The sequence below is a fragment of the Quercus lobata genome, chromosome 11, assembly GCF_001633185.2.
Source record: "Quercus lobata isolate SW786 chromosome 11, ValleyOak3.0 Primary Assembly, whole genome shotgun sequence".
NCBI classification, from domain to species: domain Eukaryota; kingdom Viridiplantae; phylum Streptophyta; class Magnoliopsida; order Fagales; family Fagaceae; genus Quercus; species Quercus lobata.
Window position 1 is genome coordinate 25,100,258 of NC_044914.1, and position 25,267 is coordinate 25,125,524.

Genomic DNA, 25,267 nt, shown 5'->3' on the forward strand with positions numbered 1-25,267 from the left:
TTTCCTTTGCATAAGAGCTTGGTTTCGATCACATCATCCTGGAAGGCGACTCGGACATTGCAATTCGAGCTATGAAGGATGAGAGTTTCTCTGCAGCTAGCTTTGGACACATTATCTCTAACATCAAGGTCCTGTCAACACACTTTAGGCACTTGGTTTTTAGGCATACACATAGGCTGGGAAACAAGGTTGCTCACAGCTTAGCAAGAGCAGCATGTAATTTTTTTCCTTTCTGTACTTGGATTGAGGAAGTCCCAGTAGTGTCTGATGTAGTTTATCTTGCTGAAATTTCAATTGAATCGTAGCTCCCCTTCCTTTTTGGGGGGCAGTTTCTCAAAAGAAAAATGTGCTTCAATCCAAGTACATTTTGGCAAAATACTCCTGCAACGATTTGGCTTTCACTTGCAACCCAAAATTCATCAATGCATTCATTGATAATCGATAAATCCTCCCATCTAATCGTGTTCCTTCAGATTTCATATCCCGTAAAAGCTTCACCAACTCATCGATCCAACTACTCCTTGAAAAAACTCCAACCATAATTCCAGCCATGACCTTGTCAATTTCACCCCCATTGATCCTAAACTCATTGTAATATCTTAGGCACGTCTCAAACTCCTTGGCTTTACTTTAAGCATTAATAACACTAGTGTAACTAACCTTATCTGGTGCAACCTTTCTTCGCTTCGTCTCCTTCCATAACTTCTCAGCCTGTCTTAAATTATTGACCTTTCCATGCATTTCCATCAAAGAATTGTAAATCCAAACATTTGGTTCACACCCTCTTTCTTTCATCTTGGCCAAAAGCCTCATTGCATCTTTAGGCCTCCCCGTTTTGCCATACATTACAATCATGCTAGAATAAGCCACAACACACTTATCAAACCCCTTTTGTTTCCATCTCTAAAAATAACATTTCAACTTTCGAATAGAGCCCAAGATGACAATATGCATTTACAACAGAGGAGTAGGTAACTTGTCCTGGTTCACATCCCTGAGAAATTAGCTCTTTGTATACCTTAATTGCTACTAGAAATCCTCTTTTCTTTGAGAAGCCATTGACAATTGCACAGAATATACAATCAGAAATTCTTAACTTTGAACTTTTCATTGCTTTAACAATTTGAAGTGTCTTCTCCATTAGTCCTTCTTCCACATACATCAACACTATTTTTAAGTAGAGCCCTGGATCTCTCAACATTTGTTTGCTTTTCCCTTCTTCGAAAAGATCTTTGACCACCTTTACTTCTCGCGAGCTTGCAAAAGAACAAATCAAGGAAGAGTAAACTGACGAATTCTTGGAAATTCCTTTCCTTGTAATTTCTTTAAAGTATTCAAGAGCTTCAAAAGCTCTTCCTGATTTTCCTAGGGACTCAATTAGAGTCCCATATATACAAGTGCAAAATGGTGATGAATAAAAATCTAGTTGACTACTTTCTAATTCACAAAAAAATTCAACCACTTTTTCAGAATCACCAAGTCTCATATAAGCTTCCATGATATGGCAAGAACATTCAGAATCTGGAACAACTCCCGTAGATCTCATTTTCCCAAATGCTACAATGGTGCTTCTATACATATGAAGCTTGTTGTAGCCTCTAATTGCAGAACCAAAGGCCAATACACTGACTTTACCATTAGATTTGAAAACTTCAAGCAAAGTCTCAACAATTTTGAATTTTCTAGCTCTAATGCAACTACTAACCAATTTTGAACAAGTGGAACTATCAGGCAACACATTATAGTTCTTAAATCATTACAAACTACTAAAATCAGACGCCATTTCTTTGTACGTAACAAATACCCAATTACATGCTTTAAAGTTGATTTCTCCGGTCTAAATTCTGGGCTTCCTATCATTTTTTCATAGTACTTGAAAGCAAAATCCTCGGTTTTATAAATAAACTAGTCGCTAACATGTGCGATGCACGGGAAAGCTATTGTGTATAAAGATATAAAATGTTCTTTTTCTCTTCCTCTTTGATTGTACATTAGAATTCCAATCTTATAGTTTCCCATCTTTGATATGAAACATTAAATTACATAATTAAAAATAGAAATCAAACTTAAGTTTAAAATAAAATGAAGAATTAAATCTTTAACATCCTCAATTATCCATAAAATGTATGAAACACAAATTTAAAGAACTACTTAATCATTATTTCAAATAAATTGAAAAAAAAAAAAACTTTAAAAAGTGTTTTTTGTATCTTCTTCCTTTGTTGCTTTGTAATAGTCACTAAATATGTCCTTTTGTTTTCCTTGAGCATAGATGTTGGTGTGAGTTGCACATTGCTTTAAACATCAACTTTTTGAAACTTTGTAGAATCACCACCTTGTTCACTTGATAAGTTGCTACTACATTCATTTGAAGTATCACTAATGTAAGCCTGACAATAAAACAGGTTGATAAATGTATTACAACATAAACAAATTAAATATCTAATTTGTAATTTTGTTATATTAAAAAATTCGTGCTTTTGACATTTTATCAAGCTAAATTGCTTTGTCAGTATTTTCAAAAGATTCAAAAACTTTCTTGAGAGTGTAGAATTCCCATCCATACTTAAGATTATAGTCATTTAGTTGTATTTGGAAAACAAATTCTATTCCATTTAGATTTTCTACTTGCACAGGAAGGACGACTTCTTCGGGCACCTAACAAAAGTAATATTTTTCAAATTGTACACTCAAGTAAAACTTGGACAAAGATGTTCTACTGAAAAAAAAAAAAAAAAAAAAAAAAAATTGTTCATAGCAATAAACGGGAATTCTACTGATCCATGTTTCCTACGGATGTCTCATAATGAGGTATGTACAAACTTTTCTTTTTATTGGAAGTAAACTTAATGATGAATGTTGACTATTTTGAAGGATAAAATGTTATGCATAACGGTTGGAAGCAAAACTGATTTAGTGATTGTGAAAATTTTGTAGATATTTGACATATTCACCAATAACTTATAAATCATTCCTTGGAAGTTGACTGTATTAGCAGCATGTGTGCTCAGTCCTTTGTTGCAACAATATTTAAAGAGAAGGCCAATAATATTTGATTGAAAAGTTCCATCTTTTTTCAATAATTTTGACAGAGATTCATAGACCCAATAGTGAAACCCTTTTTGGAAAACCTTCAAGAAGGTTTCGTGATGGCCAACTATCATATATTTTATACATAAGTAGGCTAGAAAAATTAAAAAATAAATAAATAAATTAGATTAAAGTAGCAAACCTTGGTGGTGGCATTGATAAAAGGCAAAGATTGAGGGGGCAGACTATAGCGCGCAATTGAGAGAGAATGAGCAGCAATCAATCTGACAATCTGTATGAATTTCAAGCAATATATTTATTCAGCAATCTAGCCATAGGAATCCAGTTTTCAGCCAACATTCAAGAAACATTAATAGAAGAAACCATTATGTTCAAAACTCTAATCATTAAAAAATCAATCCTACTTATCAATATCCCTTAAACTTTCAAATTGATAACCTTAGAAACCATTATGATTCAATTAATCTCCTTTCTACTATATAAACCTATCTCACCATCAATACCAATCTCAATTTCTAACATATGAATCATAAAAAATTCAAACTCATAGCTCAATTTCCACTAAAAATATTCAAATTGATTAAGCTTTTCTTTCATGAGACAACTGATGACAACCAAAACAACAATAAATGAAATTTTCCGATAGTTAGAATCACCAACAACAAACAGGCAAAAAACTTTCAAAGTTTCAATTTCATACTCTTATTCAAAAGAATTATAAGAATTGCAGCAGCAACATAATTTCTTTGACTCTAATTATCTCTCTACAATAGATTCTTCCACAATCTAAGAAGCTTTAATCTATATTTTATGCAAAGAAGTGACTCTTTGCACAAATTGCTGGGGACCAGCAGTTTTAGTTGACTGCCAGTGCCATGTCAAACTAAAGTAAAATGGTCAATAATTGCAGAAATTTTGGTTCTAGAAAGCAATAAATTTCCTACAATTTTATTTTGATAAGTGAGTTAAACATGTGGAGCTAAAGTCAAAATGAAGATCTGTCCAGTTGTTTAGTCTCTAATAACTCATGATCTTTGAAAGAATTTATTTTTATTTTTTGGAGGAGGAGGGGTGCATTCTACATGTTATTCATGTTAAACAAAACATCAATCTATAAGAAAAATAATTTTAAGAATTGTTTACAGGAAAATAAAATTTATGCAAATAGCCTAAACATTTAGAAAATATAAAGATCAAACATTATAGCCCAACTTACTTGTCACCAATAAATTTTGCCTGAGTGAAGTAGCCAAGAGAGAGCACCTCCATAAGATTATGTTGCTTATCAAGACCCTGTTGCCCAGCGAAATGCATAAGCCTGTGGCTGTCTATAGTATTTCCCCTGTGTGCATTTAAGACATGTACTCTTGAATCGGAACCCCTGGATCAAAATGAAGCTAGGTGCATAACCCATGACTACTTGAAAAGCAATGACATTTGTGGCTTCATTAGAATAATCATTATTGATCTCCATTACATGAAATAGTATCTACACAGGGACAGAGCAGAAGCACTGCCACTCAAGTAAGCAATGCCTCCCCCATGTCGCCTAAGCTGTCAACAGAAAAACCTATCTATCTTAGCCTGATTGCATCCATCAGGTAATGCAAACCAACATGAAAAACCTAGAAATATCCCCAAAAAATCACAAACTTGGTCATCCATAAAAAATAAAAACAAATCTGGGTATTCATAAACTTGGTCATCAAAAACACGAAATTTAAACTCTAATCAACCACTAATCTATCCAAACCTACTGTATCTGAAATTTCAACTAAACATTTTCTCAAATTTGAATCACATACACAGACCAAAATTCAACAAAATCAATCAGAAAAATCAATTGGTACATACAATTCAAAAGAAACCAATACTATTTAATTTCAACAACCTATGTAAACAGATTAAATGGTTGGGACTACCCATCGATTAATCATAAAAATAAACTAATCAAGAAATTCAAAAACCTAAAACCAAAACCCTAAGTAGGAGTGGAAAATTTTAAGAAGCAAATTGAATCTATATATCTACCAAAATTGAAAACCCAAAGAGTGAGAGAGAAAAACCTGAATTACCAGTGTTCCAAAGAGAGAGAGAAAAGCCTCAAGCAAACCCATCCATGCAAATGGGTGGAAGTGGAGAGTTGTCTCTTGGGTCAATCCGCCACAGATCTCAATGGTGCTGTGGAGCCTCTCTGCTAAGTGCATTGTGTAGTCGTTATCATGTTTGTGAAACAATGGAGAAGAAAGTCATTATTGGGTTTTTTGTGTTGAAGAGAAACAGAGGTTTTTTATGACAGAGAAGTGGAACGGGGAAGGAGAAGGGGAACGAGAGAAATAGAAAATCAGAATTTAGTTTTTTTTTTTTTTTTTTTTTTTTTTTTGTATTATTGGGTTTTACGTATTATCGGGGTTTAAAAAAAAAATCAGAATTTAAAAAAAAAAAAAAAAATAATGCTGACATGAAAATTTGTGGGAGCTTCAAAAGTTTCGATTATATATATAGATAAATAAAATATTAAAATTTATAAATATATATATATATATATATATTGATATTTAATATAAATAATAGTAGCATTCAATTAGGAAATATTGATATGGATTTCAATAACACAATTTGATATTACAAACAATTAATACCGATAAGTGTAGGAAATTTAATCAAAACAATAATTAAAATTTGTTAAATTAGAGTTCTTTTATAATAAATATAATACAAAATACGTTTAAAATGAATTTTATATTTGGGTAAAATTAGGTTCAATACCTTAGATACTCTTCCTTTAATCTTCTAAACTAGTATGTAGCCTCGTGCTACCGCACGGAAATGGATATATTATTAATCATGAGTTTATTTATGTTTAAAAAAACTCAGTTAAGTCTAAATTCATATTATTAACCAGAAAATTTCATTAACAAAACTTAGCAGTATATATATTTTACACAGAAAGATGAACCTTGGTGACAATGTTTATCCAAAAGATCCATTCACGCTTTTGAATCTTCCATCTCTATTGGTGATTGAAATTTTCACAACTTAAAAAATTTAAAAAAAAAAAAAAAAAAAACCCTCAGAGTTATACTCATTTTGTAGTTTTACGATGGGTCATTTTGTAACATGATGGGCATTTGTGTGAAGAAAAAACCTCTGAAGTTCCATAGCTGATAAAAGAAATTCTCTCTAATCTCTTTTTATAGAGAGAGGGGTTTGTGCGTGTTTTTATTCATCCTTTATAGTTGTATTATCACGAAGTAGGTCCAATGGATTTAGATTGGTACTACCGATTCCCAAAGCATGAGTGTTTAATGTGTTATTAATTTCATCTCATTGGCTTCTGTACATGACAGCAAAATTAAAAATAATTAGATTGTACACGTGTATAGTAAAATTGGACTCCAATTTTAGATTCTAATTGAACAATTGGAATGATAATTTATGATAGTAACAACAATAGGAAAATTCAAATAAAATTTCAAATTAAATTGTAACAATCTGAATAAAAAATTCCAGTAGAAAGACAGGGTGGAGTGATCCACTCCAAGAAGGCGACCAAACTTGCATAAATATAGAATAATAAATCTCTCTCTGAAAAATTTACATTGTTCATAACATTTACCTTCACTGAACATTTTAAAAACATAGTGACTCACATCTGCCATCCAGACATCTACAGCCGGGTCCTCTCCAATTCGCGTGAGATTTCATTGATCACTAAGTTCCTTTGCAGCCTGCAAAAAGTATCATCTATCGGTTCACAGCAATGCTTTCTTCATTTTATAGGTGTCAAACCTGTACAAAAAGCCAAATATAAGGATAGTGAATTTTAGGTATAATGTGCATCTAATCACATAGTAGCAATTTATAACAAATGTAAAGATGCAAACTTTGTAAGTGAATAGTAAACAAAACTCAATGTCAGAACCAAGAAGAAAATACTTTAATCCGAAACTCAGTGCAAATGTAAAGATGCAAACTTTGTAAGCAATTTATAACAAAGACGCAAACTCTGGCTTTGCTATCTTTTTGGAAATTATGCAATGTACCCAAACTAAGTTCTTATCACCGATATTAATCTCTTTGGTTTTCGCGTTTGATTACAAAATCAAGAAAAAACTTAATTAGCACAGTAACTCACTTGACCCGATACATAGAAGTGGTTTTAATGAGGATGAGCCCACATACATTTAGCCACATGATGTAAAATTCAACTTCAATTTCAGATTCTAGACACATGGCACAAAATTAGAGTTTTAATTTGGAATTCAATTTCACACTCTTTCTGCTTCACCTATTATTTTATATATAGATTACAACCATTTGTCTTTTTTTCTTTTTTTTTTTTGAGCTTCTTCTATAAAAATAAATCAAAATTACTCAACTTACGGGTGTTAACAGTCTCTTTTTATTTCTTTAATCCTTTTTTTTTCATGGCTTGCGAGAAAACTGATAACGTTAGATCTCTCAGATTTCTCACACAATCACAACAGTTTAAGTATTTAGCAGTAACCAAATTTCTTTCTAAATACCAGAAAAGGAAGGAAAAAAAACTGGGTTTGATGTTGAGTGTTGATGTTAACACCAGAAGCCAACCTGTACGCATACCCACACCAAACCACCGCAAACTACTCATACCCAAACCCAACCACCGCTTAGCTGCCAAAATCCACTCCGGAAGCCCAATCCCAAGTATCAATGTCAAGATCTAACTTTGAAAGAAAACAAAAGCTATGAGAAAAAAAATTGGTTTTTTTCCCCTACCAGACAAACAATTCCTTCTTGATGCACGAACTCACTTACTCTATCTTAACTCACTCACTCAAATCTCAAGTATTAGATTCGAAATTAGTGTCATCTCTTAGGAGCCTACGTATTGCAATTTACAATGCATTATAGGGATCTACTATACATGAAAAAAGAAAAGTGAAATTAGGTAATGCGTCCCTTGAGATTGTGAGAAGACTAATAGCCTTCTCATTCTTGAGATTTTGCTTGAGAAGTCTAAGGGGGTATCTGGCTTATATTCTTGTCTGTTCTATCATGGTCAAGATATAATGTTAGTGGGATTAAGAGACGCAAGTTTGATGTTAGTGGGATTATTCCAAAAGCAGAAGCATTATTTCTAATAATTTTGAATGATGGATTATGAAAAAGCTAGATTATGTGTTGCTATTATTTAATATTGTAGGTAATTTTGGTGTGTGTATATATATATATATTTTGTTTTTCCTAAAAAAAGAATCAATTCAATCTTAATTTTAACAAAATTGCGAAATTTATGAATTAAATTGAGTCCTTTATTATATATATATATATATATATATATATATTTATATATATATATAATATAATACAATATATTCCTATATATTCATTTTAAGGGTCATAAGGGTATTCTAGTCACTCTAGAAGTATTTGTGTGACTTTGAGGGTATTTTGGTCATTTTGGGTCTTCCAAGGGTATTTGTGGTTTAGGGATAAATTTGGCATTTTTTTGGTGATGAGACTATTTTATTGGATTATGATGAGAATGTAATTCAATGAGCCAAACACCTTAATCTTAATTGTTGTAATATGATTACATGAATCTAAGTTACAAGAATGTAACATTACACCGTAATGTAATATCAAGCGAACCAAACACCCCTTAAGAAATCTGAAGCTAATAGGTTTGCTAGCAAGGAAAGAAAAGGTGTCAATGACTAGTCAGCTGAGTTATAAAATTAGACATGTAGCTGTAATTTAGAAGGGTATCTAAGAACAATATATAAAGTACTGTGTCTAAGTTATCCCCTTATATTTTTATTATAGAAAAGCATCTATGTTTCATAATATTTTTATATTATAAATAAATTATTTCTTTTAAAAAATACTCATGTACGCATGTGTAAACTACAATAACATTACTAAACAAGAATCCTACAAAATGGAAAAGGCAAGCTAACAATAGGATCTCCGTACATTGGCACACATAAGTATGAACTTATAATTTTGTAACCTTAAGTGAGAAATTCACAAGCAACATAAGAAGGGATTGGCAAACTTGCATGCTGAATAATTAACCAGCTATACATGACATCTTCTCCATACGCGTCCTCACATTTTGAATGTTCAGAAAGTTGCATTCCTAGAAAGAACAGTTCAACCATAAAGCCCATATCAATAGCTTCCTTCCAACATAAGTAGGAACAATTTAGGGCCAAAAACTAGAGCAAGAATCACACCATTTGGTTGGGTGTGATGAATTCAGTGCAAGAGGCTGAGGGAAACAGGTAGATTACAGCCATCTGAAAATCTGAACCATGAAAGCACACACAAAGAAACACTATAAATCTAAAACCAACTATTACAAGCTATGACAGTGTATCCTTCCCTCCTTGCTTTCCCTGAGTCCTAAGATCCTCCACTACATTTTTGTTGGTGGCCTGAAAGAGGCAAAAGCGGTCTTTGAAGCATAAATAGTGGTGCAAAGATGTGTTGTTATTTTTATTTCTGTAATATATAGGTAAACTTAGATAGAATATCTTAGATGCAGTACATTAAATTTTCCAATTGAATTCAAATAGTTGGCTGCATGGACCAATAAGATAAGAATAACGTCATCTTTTCCAATAATAATTAAATTCAAAAAGTGTCTGAATTTAATTGGAGAACGGGAAACCTAATATACTGCACCTAAAGTATACAAGTTTTATATATATATTCACACACACACACTCTTCTAAACATGCATTTTATCATGAAATATGTTATTCATATAAACACTCATCCTATGCTAATGACAGGATCCTACATTCACCCTTGCTTCTCAACAAACAAACAAAACAAAATTTTAAAAAGGTTAACATAATTTTGAGTGTGAAATTTCACCATACAACTTTCATATGTGAATATAATCTAGAAGTGAAAGGCAAGGCTCATTAAAGTAGCAGGAGTGCTAAATTTTGTGTACCACTCTAAAGGATACAAAAATCTCAATTGACACAACCAAAAAACCAAATGGTGCTGACTATTCTAAAAGGAGTCCTCAGGTCTACCCACATAGTTGCATACCTTTGATAAATATAGCAACCGTTTAAGTTACACCAAGCTCCAGGAGATGTTCAAGCAATAACGATTTCTTCCATCGTCAAAACCCAAAACTTTGCTAGAGGATTTAAGTGGGTTTCCAATTATCTTTCCTTCAACAATTCTAGCAAATCTGGCAGAGCAATGAAAGTTATATGGAAAATAGTCAAAGATTAAAACCAGGACACTAATCCATACAACTAATTCAAGTTTTAGAAACATTATTCTCCAGCGATAGCCAAAGGAAAGTGATGAACAAGAAAAAGGATTCAGTTTATTTTGACATCAAGCAGATGGTACTCTTTACTCATCAAATTAATTTGGGCTACAAGGAAGTTTTACAAACGGTGACAAAAAGAATGACAGCAATATAATGCACATTTTAAATAGCAGGACAAAAAAAATCTCCAATAACAGCAATATATTAAAGTAGATGAACAAAGGTAACAAAGTGAACATGGCAGCCAAGATTTGAAATGGGGAAACATAGTAGAATCATTACCTGCAATACCACTATGCAACTACCTTCTCTAAAAGCTTATGTTGTGAAGCCTTTTCCTGCAAGGTCAAAAATGCAATTGGCACCTCATATATGTGTGTGTATATATATAGATGAACATCATTTCTATACTTATATAAAGAAGGAAAAAAGGTAAATAAATTTCTAGATTTTAATATATATGATGAATTTCAGAATGTAATATTTAGGAGAGCCTTTTTTTCAAAATAATTGTAGTGAAGACAAAGGGGGTAGCCTTTTTTTTAGAATGTAATACTTATATATGTGTTTGAGCCTTTTTTTCAAGTTATATCATAAAGGGGACGCAGTAAAGAAGGAATAATGTGGTTGTGTTCTTTGTCTTCACAGTAATATTGTAGTGAAGACAAAGAACACAACCACACTACCACCGGCCAGAAAAGAGTGGCTCTGATACCATAAAGGGGGAAGGGGACGCACTGATGAAGAGAAGGAGACGGAAGCACAGTAATATTGTAGTGAAGATAATGTAAGTATCTTGAAAGTAAATAGCTTGAATGTAAATAACTTGAATGTAAGAACATTAATAAGGCGGTAGAACCAGCCAAGCAGTATATATCAAAATAATTCAAAGTAAATAAGAACAATAGTTCAAAATAAATGAAAGCAATTTAGAACCGTCTAGTATGGCGGTAATCCGTCCAAGGTGGCAGTAGCAACAAGTAAAGTAATGAACATAGAACTGAAAATACTTCTTATTGAAAGTAGGATAAACACTTACAGTAGTAGTAGTGAATACAATATCTCAACAGTTGTAGGTTAACAATTACAAAGCTTGAACAAGTCGTAGTTACAAGGTTTGTAGGATTACAAGGCTTGTAGTGAACAAAGGTGAATAAGGTAGTAAACAAGGTAGTAGAAGTAGAAGCAAGGTGGGTTCTCTCTCTAAGAAGGCTAGTTCTAAGGGAAGAGAAATCAGAACTAAAACTTTGCTTGAGATCCCCCCAAACATAAGGGACAACCCCCCTTAAATAGGCAAAATTCGGAGTGAACAGTGTCATGAACAGTAACGGATGAACAGTGATAGATGAATAGTAAAATAGAATTTCTCTTCTTTTTTGACCCAATCTTGTGAGGAATCCACAAGATTATGGGAATCTTCCGTAGAGATCAGCAATAGGCCTATAAGTGTAGGAACAAGGCCTCATTATTGATGTCCTTAAGAGACAAAAGAAGCCAATAAGAAAGAAGCCAACAAAAGGAACTAATAGGCATGCACTTTGTTGTCTTCACGTGAACATCAATCTTTTTAGAAGCATCATAATGGTGGAAAACCAGCTTGGAGCATTGGCCACTGTGCAGGCTAGACAAATAAGAGAATCAAAATCTTCCGCAAAATTCAGAGTATTATGAATCAGTTCCGGATTTTCCGTAACATATTTGTGAAGGACAATAAAATATTTTGGTTGTTGTGCAAGCCAGAAAAATAAAGTAACACCAGTCTTGTAACAGTAGTGACCTCATTAATCAGTAGAGGAAGCATCAGAGGGATAACCATCAAAAGGATCAAAAGGACCTTGTGGAGAATCACAAACATGCTCATGGTAAATAGCATACTTATTACAGAATCCGCAATACAAAATTGGCTCAAACCTTGGAGTTTTCCCTGGAATGAGAAAACTTTCTAGATTAGGATGATCTTCTGTTTGTAGGTGAACAAAGGCATCAGCATAGGGTTTGGGACCAAAAACAGTAATTCTATCTGTGCTTCCTATGAAATGATAGTTTTTCCATAGATTATGAGCAACTTCACGAATTTGATTATTAAAATAATTTCTCCAGCAGTTTGCAAGACCAAAAGGATCTTTAAAGGATAATTGAGAATTTCCCTTGAACCATGGCCCTTGGTGAGTATAACCATTAATGAGAATGAGATGCTTTGAGGGGTTAACATTCATCCAGTTATTTCTTTCCCATTTTGGCAGAGTGCTCCAGCATCTAATAGTAACAAAAGGTCTAGTGGAAGAGTTTTCAAACCCTTTAATAGCATTCTGAATGATCTGTGGAAGTTGGTTGGCCTGCTTATGACTTGTTAACTTTACGAACCTAACAAAGCCATATTCAAACATTTGGGAAAGCCAGCTAGAATTAGGATCATCATCATCACTATCATCTGAATCTTCTTCAGTGAAATATGAACCATCATCAAAATTAATAAGGAGACCAGGAAATGGATGTTTCTTTTCATATACTCTGAGACTGCTCCCAAAGTGATCTTCCCATTCAAGCTGAATAAAGACATTATCACCTTCGTCTATTTCATTAGGGTCAGGAATAGTGGCAGTAACAAGTTTTCTGAAATACTTGGACCATAGGTCAAAAGACCTAAACATAGCCTTGCTATCCAGAATACGAGATTGTAAATCTGAAGGCAAGTTGGCAACAGCACTTCTTAACATGGATTGGGTCTTAAGACTCAATCTAGCATAATCAGTGCTCATTATAGTCTCTTTATCCATCGAATGGATTTCCTCTTTGCCAAAGAGTTGACTAGTGTAGGCTTTAAGACGGCTCACAAGAGCCTCATTTTTTTGAAACAAGGTTATTTTCTGGAACAAAGTCAATATTTGAAGCAAGGTCATTTTTTGGAATAAGGTTACCATAATGGCTCATATAAATCTCATTTTGAGCAGTAAGGTTAACAAGGTGGATTTCAAGGGCTCTAAGGGTTTTTTGAAAAACATTACTGTGGTTTTTGGTAAAAGCAAACTGAAGGTTGTCAAGAATGAATTTAATAGAATCTGGTAATTTTGAATAGGTTCCATTGTGGAATTGTAAATTTCTCGACAAAACTTCCTGTAGAGCAATTAATATATCACCATTGGAGTATGTCACCTCTACGGGGACATCTCTTTGAAGGGATGTTGATCCACTGGGTTTTACACCAGAAGATGCGCCTTCATGCATTTTAAAAGGTTGTCCCGTTGGGTTTCCTTTGTTTTGAGAATAGTCCTGTACAGGAGCTTTTCCCTTGTTTTTCTTTTCCATAATAATCCACTTACTAGTGGTATAAATATGAATATTACTATTATCCCACTTATTAGTGGTATTTATTCACGCATCATTGTCCGATTCCTGCAAAGAATCATTGATTATGTTAGGATAATGGATAGTATTTAACATTTTGGTGTTATGAAAATTACCTTTAAAATCATCAGTGAAATATTGGTAAGAATTCATCACTAGTTCTTGAACAAGTTCATTCATGGGAGAATCTTTCTTATAAGACAAATTATCAATATCAATTTCAAACTTTGAAGCAAATTTGAATTTTACTTTCTGTCCAAATGGATCAGTAGTAATTCCATCATGTTCAACAAGAAAAGGATACAAAGCATTAATAAATGGCAGACCAAGAATCACTTTATCAGTCATATTTTTGACAAGAACAGAAGGAATCTTGAAACAAACATTATCATGGCACACGTGAGCATTATTCAATTCATACTTAATTTTCATTTGAGAACCATTAGCAGAAAGCCAGAAACCAATCTTTCAGTAGATTTCTCGAAATATTTTGAAGGAACTAGTCCTTCTTGGATATAGTTCATATCTGCGCCAGAATCAATCATAACATTAACAGTGAAATGATAATTAGGAGAAACAACAATTTTAACTTTTGTAAACCATTTTGGAGGAAGTAATTTATTAACAAAAGCAAGTTGGGGATCAGTGAAAGTATCAGGAGTACCTTTATCAGAAAGAAGAGCCTGTTGACTGGATTCATCTCCATCACTGTGCTCATTTTGTTCATTACTGGATTTATTAAGATCTTTATCAAGTTTTAACATTGTCAATTCTTGTTTGAGATTATTGTTATCACTTTTCATGCTTTTAAATTCATGTTTTAATTCATTTATCTCTTGTTTAACAATATGAATTTCATTTTGGAGATCATTAACAGTTAATTCTTTAGATTTCTTTTTATTAAATCTTTCCAAAGTTTCTTCAAAACTTATAGTAGATTTTGGTTTTTTACCAGTTTCATTTCTTATCAAATTTTTCTTAAACCTATCCAAATATTCTTTCTGGAGTTCAAGGTTTTGAATTTGATTAATTAGTTGAATTATTAATTTTTCATCTTCTTCAGTCTTGGTGAGAGTATTAACAACATTGCAACAAGAATCTCTACAACCAATTTTAATATTAGGAGAATCAGAAGAACCATCAGCAGATTGATAGCAGGAATCAGAGAAAGAAGAAAAATCATCTTCCAAAGAATCAGACGAGTTGTTTGATTCAAGAATTCTGAATAATTCTTCTTACACATTATCATCAATGTTTAACATGTTGAACTTGTTTTTCAACTTACCAGGTTTTTCTTTACAGTCTTTACTAAAGTGTCCAGGTTTACCACAGTTAAAGCACTTACCTTTACCCGATCTTTGTTTAACATGTTTTTTAGAAACATTTTTCTTCTTATCATAGAAATCATTAGGTTTAACAAAGTTATTTCTGTATTTTTTATATTTTTTATGGCTTTTATCATGTTTTTTACTTTTTTGCCTAGAAGGAGCAATAGGAGGCAAACCATATTGTTCACAAAAATTTCCCATTTCATATTTAGTTTTTCTTTTATTCTTTAATTGGTGTTTTAACAATTTTTCATCATTACACATATTGATACCGAGTTTTTTAATAGTACTGAAAATATCACCATAGGTTAAATTATCATAATCAATAGAATCATTTTTACCCATCAATTCTTGTTTTACCTTATGAGCAAAGATAGGAGGCAGACTGTCAATAAACTTTTCTTTCCAATAAGGCTTATGACAATCTTTCCGGAGCATCACTCTGGAAGTAAAAACATCTTGATACCATCTGTAATCAGACATAGTTGGACAACTCAAATTATTCAAATAATCAGAATCACGAGATGAAATATTGGATGGAGTACCAACAAAATGTTTGAGAATAGTATAGATCAAGGTATTAACACCATCAGGAATACCACGACCAATACTTTCATAAAAAATAGGCAAACCTTCATCATTCTTTTTAACAGCATGTTTAATAGACTCTTTGGATTCTTCAATGATGTATGAATCCCACCATCCACGAAGAGTACCAGAAAAACCAGTAAGAAGCAAGTTAATAATTTCAGGTTGATCAAGGTCATGGTTATTTTGATAAGCAATACCAACCATAGACATGTGACTCATTTTATTAATGATTTCCTGTTCAAACAAACCATCAATATTCCATTCATAAAGCTTATCAGCAGAGACAGAAAACTGTGTTTGAAAAGATCTCTCTTCAAACTGCATATCAGGAGGAGTAGGTTTTGAATACCAGTTTTTAGTAAAAGACATGGGTTTGGGGTTTCCAACAAGTCTTTTAATTTCTGGGAAATCATCATCAAAGATTCTTTTTGCAGAAACAGAAGAAACAGTATGAGAATCTGTATTTTCTTCAGAAACAATTTCTTTTTTGGAAATAGTTCGAGCAGTTGGAGTACTTGTAGAAGTACCCTCAGTTTTAACCTTTAAGTTAGAAAGCATTTTGTCAACAATTTCAAGAGTCTTGGACTGAGAAGTTTTAAACATAAATTTTTCTCTTTGACTGGGTAAATCAATCAAAGGTTTCTCAGTTTTAACAGGAACAGATTTTTCAATAATTTTTCTTCAATACGGTCAAGCTGTTGACCAATAATATGCAAAGATTGATTAGTAAAATTGTTTTGTTCAATAAGGCTAACAATAGGAGTTTGATCATCAGCAATTTTGAAAGGAGAGGCCTTCACTTCCTCTTTTGTCACTTCATCTTTCTTAGTAGTTATCAAAATTGAATCAAGAGGTGGATGACTAGACCTAATAACAGTTTTATCAATCTTAACAAAATTTGAATTCTTTATCACATTTAAATGTTGTTTTGAAACCTCATCTTTTGAAACATAATGGTTTTCAAGAAAATCAAAAAACAAAATATGTTTTTTCAATTGATTCATCATTTCCAACCATTTCCTTTTAACACGGTCTTTTTCAGACTAAGCAAAATTATTTTGGAAATATTTTCTCTTGGTTCTGTTTGTTGCAAGCATAAACTCATTGTACAAAGAATCCCAATCAATTTCAAAATCATCATTTAAAACAGTCAAAACTCTTAATTGGTTTTGGTAAACAGGAGAATTTTCAATAGGAGAATCAAAATCAGATGGAGTAACAGAAACAGTGTCTTCCTTATCTTCATTAGTAGTTTTACTAAATGGAGTGGAAGTTTCAGGTTTAGTAGAATAGTAAATAGAGCTAATTTGAGATTTATCACTTGAAATACATTTTAGCTTTAAATCAAAGGATGTTTCCAAATTCTTTTTCAAAAATTCATTAATCTCTCGATCTCTTTTTGAAATACTTTCAGATCCAGCAAAGGAATGTCTTCCTTCGTTGATCCTCAAAGGTGGATTGTTTTGAAAACTTATTTTAACAGTACCATCAAGATATTGTTGAATATGGGTGAGATCAAGCTCATCAAAAATGGGTTTAGCAGGAGGGGTTTCTTGTTCTAACAACCAATCATTAGGAAGTTTAACATCTTGCCATTGAATCATTTTTGGAACTTGAATTTTAGCATCAGGAGTTGAACATTGAATTAACATGATTTTACCCGAAGGTTCTCTAGGAATCAAAGCACAAGGATTCATTTGAGTACCCATAAGTTTATAATAAATGCGGTAGATCAAAGCAAAAGGCTTACTACCTTCTTCCATGTGATAACCAGAAGAAGCAATATTCAATGTCAATGCTTTAACAATATTAGGATCATCCAAAGCAAGAGTAAGATCAGGATAACAGTTAAAAGAAACAGGACCATCATACATAGAAGCAGTGATCATACCAAGAATGCTATCTTTAAAAATCTTAAATCTAGCATCTCTTAAACACATGAGAACAAAAGCATTAATACCCTTTCGGGTAAGTGGTTTAATAGCAACTTGAACCATACCAATATGCAAATAACTGAAATTTTTTAGCAGCAAGGAAGTCATTAATATTCTTTTTAGTAAACAAACAGCAATTTTCATGAATTCTCGAAATAGAGAAAATTTGTTCAACAGTTCTAACTTTGTAAGCAGAATGAAAAGCACTTTCAACAAAACTAGTTTTATAAATAGTTTTAGTATCAACTTTAGGAATAGTCCATTTATGAAAATCAGGGATCAACTCATTATCATCAATAGTGTGATCTTCTTCATTTACAATATCAGGAGGACAACTAGTCCTAGAGCTGATAGAGGAGTTAGTTCTCCACAACTTATCTATACTATCCTAGGTTCAACACTCAGTTATCATGTTTTTCTCACAACCGTTGCATTTCGTAACACATACCCTAACCAACCTTATACCTCTCATGCCCTACACGCCCTCTCTTGGCTCAAATGGGCCTTACAGCTAGGTTCTAGGACTTCACTTTACGACTTGGGTGGCGCCAACGACGGTAAGAAGGGAACACAACAACGGAATATCAAGCGTTCGGGTAGATATGGACAAGAGACAAAGAACACAACCACACTACCACCGGCCAGAAAAGAGTGGCTCTGATACCATAAAGGGGGAAGGGGACGCACTGCTGAAGAGAAGGAGACGGAAGTACAGTAATATTGTAGTACGTAACTTGAAAGTAAATAACTTGAATGTAAGAACAATAATAAGGCGGTAGAACCGGCCAAGTAGTATATATCAAAATAATTCAAAGTAAATAAGAACAATAGTTCAAAATAAATTAAAGCAATTTAGAACCGTCCGGTATGGAGGTAATCCGTCCAAGGTGGCGGTAGCAACAAGTAAAGTAATGAACATAGAACTGAAAATACTTCTTATTGAAAGTAGGATAAACACTTACAGTAGTAGTAGTGAATACAAGATCTCAATAGTTACAGGTTAACAGTTACAAAGCTTGAACTAGTCCTAGTTACAAGGTTTGTAGGATTACAAGGCTTGTAGTGAACAAAGGTGAACAAGGTAGTAAACAAGATAGTAGTAGTAGAAGCAAGGTGGGTTCTCTCTCTAAGAAGGCTAGTTCTAAGGAAAGAGAAATCAGAACTCAAACTTGACTTGAGATCCCCCCAAACATAAGGGACAACCCCCCTTAAATAGGCAAAATTCGGAGTGAACAGTGTCATGAACAGTAACGGATGAACAGTAAAAATGAATAGTGATAGGTGAATAGTGACTGAGTAGTGAAATAGAATTTCTCTTCTTTTTTGACCCAATCTTGTGAGGAATCCACAAGATTATGAGAATCTTCCGTAGAGATCAGCAATAATCCTGCTAATTCTTCCCTTGATATATTAGGAGGTAGAACCAGCCAAGCAGTATATATCAAAGAACCTAGCTAAATGCTTTAACTACCAGTATATATCAAAGAATTGTAGTACACCAGTTTGAAGAGAATTAGCTAGGTTCTGTTCTTTGTCTCTTGATATATACAAGAGACAAAGAACCTAGCTAAATGCTTTAACTGTGGTAAACCTGGACACTTTAGTAAAGACTGTAAAGAAAAACCTGGTAAGTTGAAAAACAAGTTCAACATGTTAAACATTGATGATAATGTACAAGAAGAATTATTCAGAATTCTTGAATCAAACAACTCGTCTGATTCTTTGGAAGATGATTTTTCTTCTTGCACATTATCATCAATGTTTAACATGTTGAACTTGTTTTTCAACTTACCAGGTTTTTCTTTACAGTCTTTACTAAAGTGTCTAGGTTTACCACAGTTAAAGCATTTACCTTTAAATTTTTTAATAGCAGTCTGAATGATTTGTGGGAGCTGGCTGGTTTGGTCATGGCTTGTTAGTCTTATGAGCCTAATAAAGCCATACTCAAACATTTGGGAGAGCCAATCAGGACTCCTCTTATCATCATCTGAACCATCATCATAATTGACTAGAAGGCCGGGAAACGGGTGTTTCTTTTCGTACACTCTAAAACTACTCCCAAAGTGTTCTTTCCAATCAACTTGTTGAAGAATTTCACTAAAATCATCTGAATTAGCAGGATCAGGAATAGCAGTTGTAACAAGTATCTTGAAATGTTCGAACCATAAGTCAGAAGACTTAAACATAGCCTTGCTTTCCAGAATACGAGATTGTATGTCTGTTGGCAAGTTGGCAATAGCACTTTTCAACAAAGATTGGGTCTTAAGACTCATTCTTGCATAATCAGTGCCCATAATAGTCTTTTTATCCATTGAATGGATGTCCCCTTTGCCAAAGAGTTGACTAGTATTGGGTTAATCTTTGATATTTGGGTGGTTAACAGGATGGCTTTCAAAAGCCTCATTTTTTGAAACAATGTCATTTTTTGAAGCAAAGTTATTTTCTAAAGCAAGATCATTTTCTGAAATAGGGTTAACTTGGTGGCTTACATAAGCTTCATTTTGAGCAATAAGGTTAACAAGATGGATTTCAAGGTTTCTGAGAATTTTTTGGAAAAGATCATGGTGGTTTCCAATAAAAGCAAATTGAAGGCTATCAAGGATGAGTTTAATAGAATTTGGTAATTCTGAACAGGTTCCATTGTGGAATTGTAAATTTCTTGACAAAATTTCTTGTAAAGCAATTAACATATCACCATTAGAGTATGTCACCTCTGCCGGGACATCTCCTTGAAGGGATGTTGATCCACTGGGTTTTACACCAAAAAATGCGCCTTCATGCATTTTAAAAGGTCGTCCCACTGGGACCCCTTTGTTTCGAGAATAGTCCTGTGCAGGAGCTTTTCCTTTGTTTTTCTTTTCCATAATAATCCACTTACTAGTGGTATAAATGCGAATATTATTATTATCCCACTTATTAGTGGAATTTATCCACGCATCATTGTCCGACTCCTGCAAAGAATCATTGATAATGTTAGGGTAATGGATAGTATTTAACATTTTGGTATTGTGAAAATTACCTTTAAAATCATCAGAGAAATATTGGTAAGAATTCATCACTAGTTCTTGAACAAGTTCATTCATGGGAGAACCTTTCTTATAAGACAGATTATCAATATCAATTTCAAACTTTGAAGCAAATTTGAATTTTACTTTCTGTCCAAATGGATCAGTAGTAATTCCATCATGTTCAAAAAGAAAGGGATACAAAGCATTAATAAATGGCAGACCAAGAATCACTTTATCAGTCATATTTTTGACAAGAACAGAAGGAATCTTGAAACAAACATTATCATGGCACACATGAGCATTATTCAATTCATACTTAATTTTCATTTGAGAACCATTAGCAGAAACCAATCTTTCAGTAGATTTCTCGAAATATTTTGAAGGAATTAATCCTTCTTGGATACAGTTCATGTCTGCACCAGAATCAATCATAGCATTAACAGTGAAATGATAATCAGGAGAAACAACAATTTTAACTTTTGTAAACCATTTTGGAGGAAGTAATTTATTAACAAAAGCAAGTTGGGGATCAGTGAAAGTATCAGGAGTACCTTTATCATAAAGAAGAGCCTGTTGACTGGATTCATCTCCATCACTGTGCTCATTTTGTTCATTACTGGATTTATTAAGATCTTTATCAAGTTTTAACATTGCCAATTCTTGTTTGAGATTATTGTTATCACTTTTCATGCTTTTAAATTCATGTTTTAATTCATTTATCTCTTGTTTAACAATATGAATTTCATTTTGGAGATCATTAACAGTTAATTCTTTGGATTTCTTTCTATTAAATCTTTCCAAAGTTTCTTCAAAACTTATGGTTGATTTTGGCTTTTTACCAATTTCATCTCTTATCAAATTTTTCTTAAATTTATCCAAATATTCTTTTTGCAATTCAGGATTTTGAATTTGATTTATTAGTTGAATTATTAATTTTTCATCTTCTTCAGTCTTGGTGAGAATGTTAACAACATTGCAACAAGAATCTCTACAACCAATTTTAATATTAGGGGAATCAGAAGAATCATCAACAGATTGATAGCAAGAATCAGATGAAGAAGAAAAATCATCTTCCAAAGAATCAGACGAGTTGTTTGATTCAAGAATTCTGAATAATTCTTCTTGCACATTATCATCAATGTTTAACATGTTGAACTTGTTTTTCAACTTACCAGGTTTTTCTTTACAGTCTTTACTAAAGTGTCTAGGTTTACCACAGTTAAAGCATTTACCTTTACCCGATCTTTGTTTAACATGTTTTTTAGAAACATTTTTCTTCTTAGCATAGAAATCATTAGGTTTAACAAAGTTATTTCTGTATTTTTTATATTTTTTATGGCTTTTATCATGTTTTTTACTTTTTTGCCTAGAAGGAGCAATAGGAGGCAAACCATATTGCTCACAGGTTTTACTTTATTGAAAAAAAGGCTACATACAAAAAGCATAAAGCAGCCAAAATAATTACACAAGAAAACAAAAAATTATGTACAATAAGAAAGAGACTATAAACACAGGAATGGAGTCACTAGTTGTGAGTCCCCATGCATCATCTTAACAAGTTCATCCAAGTACCAGTGGGACTCCGCATAGTTTTCAAAGAAGATTAGCACCATCCGCACGTATGATAATTGTTCCCTAGAAGAATCACAAAACAAAATAGTATCATTAGCAAAAGAAAGGTGAGAGATATGGATACCCCCATGTCTATGGGACCCTGCTTGAAATCCACAAAGAAAACCACTATTTTTTATCCTCTCAATAGTCTACTCAACACTTCCATAACCATAAGAAATAAAAGCGGAGACAAAGGATCCCCTTGGCGAAGGCCACGAGAACTACCAAAAAAACCGGTAGGAGATCCATTAATTAGAACTGAGAATTTAACTGTAAAGATGCACGCCTTAATCCACCAACTCCACCTTGCCCCAAAGCCCATCCTTTCCATAAGGTAAAATAGTGCATTCTAGTTCACATGATCATAAGCCTTCTCAATGTCTAGCTTAATTATAACACTAGGAATACCACTCTTCAACCTGCTGTCTAAGCATTCATTGGCAATTAGAACTTAATCAAGAATCTGTCTCCCTCCCACAAAAGAATTTTGAGAGTCAGATATCAGTTTATCCAAAACCCCTCGTAGCCTATGAGCCAACACCTTAGCCAAAAGTTTATAAAGGCTGCCCACAAGACTAATAGGATGAAAGTCTTTGATATTTACTGCATTACTCTTCTTGGGGATCAAACATAGAAATGTGGCATTAAGAGATTTCTCAAAAACACACTGGCTGTGAAAATATTTGAAGAAAGCCAATACATCCCCTTCTAAAACACTCCAACATTTCTGATAGAAAGCCATAGTAAACCCATCTGGCCCAAGGGCCTTATCGCCTTCCACCTCCTTAAGAGCCTCAATAATCTCCTCCTTCTCAAACTCTCTCTCCAACATAGACCTCTCAGTTTCGTCTAGACAAGTGAACTCTAACCCATCAATAGTAGCTCTCCAAGCTTCCGGTTCCTGATATAATCTCTTATAAAAATCCACCACCTAATCCCTAACATCTGACTCCTCCTCAAAGAGAATTCCATCCACCTCCACTCCCTTAATCTGATTGGCTTGCCTATGGGAATTGGCAATTCTATGAAAGAACTGTGTGTTGTTATCACCTTCTTTGATAAAAAGAGCCTTGGACTTCTACCTCCAAGAAATCTCTTCCAAAGAAGCCAGAAAATCTATATCTAATTTAACCACCAACCTTGTAGCCTTGTCCTCTTGAGTCAACACCTGCATCTCTTCTCTCATGTCAATGTCTAAGAGCTCAGTCAATAGACTCTTTTTTCTAAAAGCTACATCTCCAAAAACATGCTTGTTCCAATGCTTCAAATCCCTTTTAAGGGCTTTCAACTTACAAGCTAGAACGTAACTTGGAGGTCCCACGAAATGATAACCATTCCACCAATGACAAACCTTGTCCACAAAACCCTCTACCTTTAACCACATATTTTCAAATCTAAAAGGGCTCTTCCCCCTCGACATACCACTTGCCTCCACTAGCAAAGGACAATGATCCAACACCCCCCTAGGGAGAGTCCTTTGAGTCACATCTAAGAAATGCTCTTCCCAATCTGCTGACATCAAAACTCTATCAAGTCTAGACAAAAAAGGACTATCAGAGTCTCGAAATCAAGTATATTCACCTCCTACCAAAGGCAAATTAATCAGCGAATGTTTTGCAATGAAATCTGAGAATTTAAACATAACTGGACTAAAAGAATTATAGCCAAATCTCTCAGCCGGGTAACAGAAAACATTGAAATCACCAAACAAGCACCAAGCCCCAGCCCACTGTGATGTCACTAAATCTAATTCTGCCCACATTGCATCCCTAAGACTTCCGTCAGTTGGTCCATACTCACCTGAACAAATCCATTCAAAGCCATCTGACACTCCCTTCAACAAAATTGAAATTGAAAAACTTCCAACCACTGAATCTACTCTCTCAAAAACCCTTATATCCCACATCAGAATGACACCCCCAGCTGTATGCATGGCATCTAAGGCCCCCCAGTCTACAAAAGGGCTACCCTAGAGACTTTTAACCCAGCTAGAGCTAGTGTTATCCAATTTAGATTCTTGAAAACATACGATATCACACTTCCATTCCCGTAAAAGATTCTTCACAACATCTCTCTTATGAGGATTATTCAAACCCCTCACATTCCATGACAAAAATTTTAAATTCATTTACCAACAAACGAACCTAAACTAGAGGATTTCAAACTGCCTCTAGAACTTCTACCAAAATGCCCAACGTAATTAATAGATGAAAAAAAAATTTCTTAACTCCCTCATCCCCATTTGGTTAGAATTGCTTACCCGACGAGTAGTAACAGCAATCGCTTGCTGCTCCCAAACCCTCTCAAGTTTTTGAAAAAAATCAATACACTATCTCTCACAACAATCAATTGGGAAACCCACAAAAGTACTAAAACCTCTAATCGTCCTTCTCACCCATTTTGAAGGCTCCAAAACCACTTCCACTGAAAACCCATCTGAACCATCTGGGATAAGGGTAAGGAGGTTGTTAATCCTGATGGGTTTTCAGTGGAAGTGGTTTTGGAGCCTTCAAAGAGTCATCCCAAATCAGTCTAGGAAACTTAGATTCAATCAAACCATGACCCACCTCAGAAATAGGAATATTCAAGTCCGAACCCACCACCAATTGGCTTTGAACCTCAAATTGGACACCCAGAATTTTCAACAGTTGTCGAACAAGCTGTAAAAGATGTATCGGCAACCAAAATCCCAGCCTCTTGGTCCATGATTTGATCAATGACATCAGGGGAGGGGGTTGGTTCTCTATCAGCGCTCAAAACTGACTCCACAACAGTACCGTGAACATCTTGTAGCTGGATTGTGCCATCAATTGTCCTTGAACTTTCTCTAACATTCTCTAGAAATCAGCTTCCTTCAAAACTGTCAACAATTCTGTTATAAACAGCTTTTGCAATTGTTGTCTTTCCCATTCCCCCAAGACCATGAATCGCTGCAATTCGAACATCATTTGACTCTAAAAGTGACTCTATCTCCTTGGCATGAGAATTTAATCCAACGGGGAATTTAGCAACATATAACCGTGAGCCATTTAATTTCATATCTGATATTGTTTTAATAACTCTTTGGATGAATCTAGATTCAGAAACACTGCAAATCACAGGGCATAA

General features: G+C 33.8%; 1 protein-coding gene and 1 pseudogene across 1 annotated transcript; both read right to left on the reverse strand.

Moving 5' to 3' along the window:
* Positions 1–351: 351 nt before the first annotated feature.
* Positions 352–5,258, reverse strand: LOC115966613 (annotated as a pseudogene).
* Positions 5,259–22,610: 17,352 nt separating this feature from the next.
* LOC115966614 lies at positions 22,611–24,092 on the reverse strand. The gene is made up of 4 exons (XM_031085816.1): positions 23,741–24,092; positions 23,299–23,668; positions 23,103–23,163; positions 22,611–23,060 (listed from the first exon to the last, which is right to left on the reverse strand). The coding sequence occupies exons 1-4, from the start codon at positions 24,090–24,092 to the stop codon at positions 22,611–22,613; spliced, it is 1,233 nt and encodes a 410-aa protein (XP_030941676.1).
* Between the last annotated feature and the right edge of the window lie 1,175 nt (positions 24,093–25,267).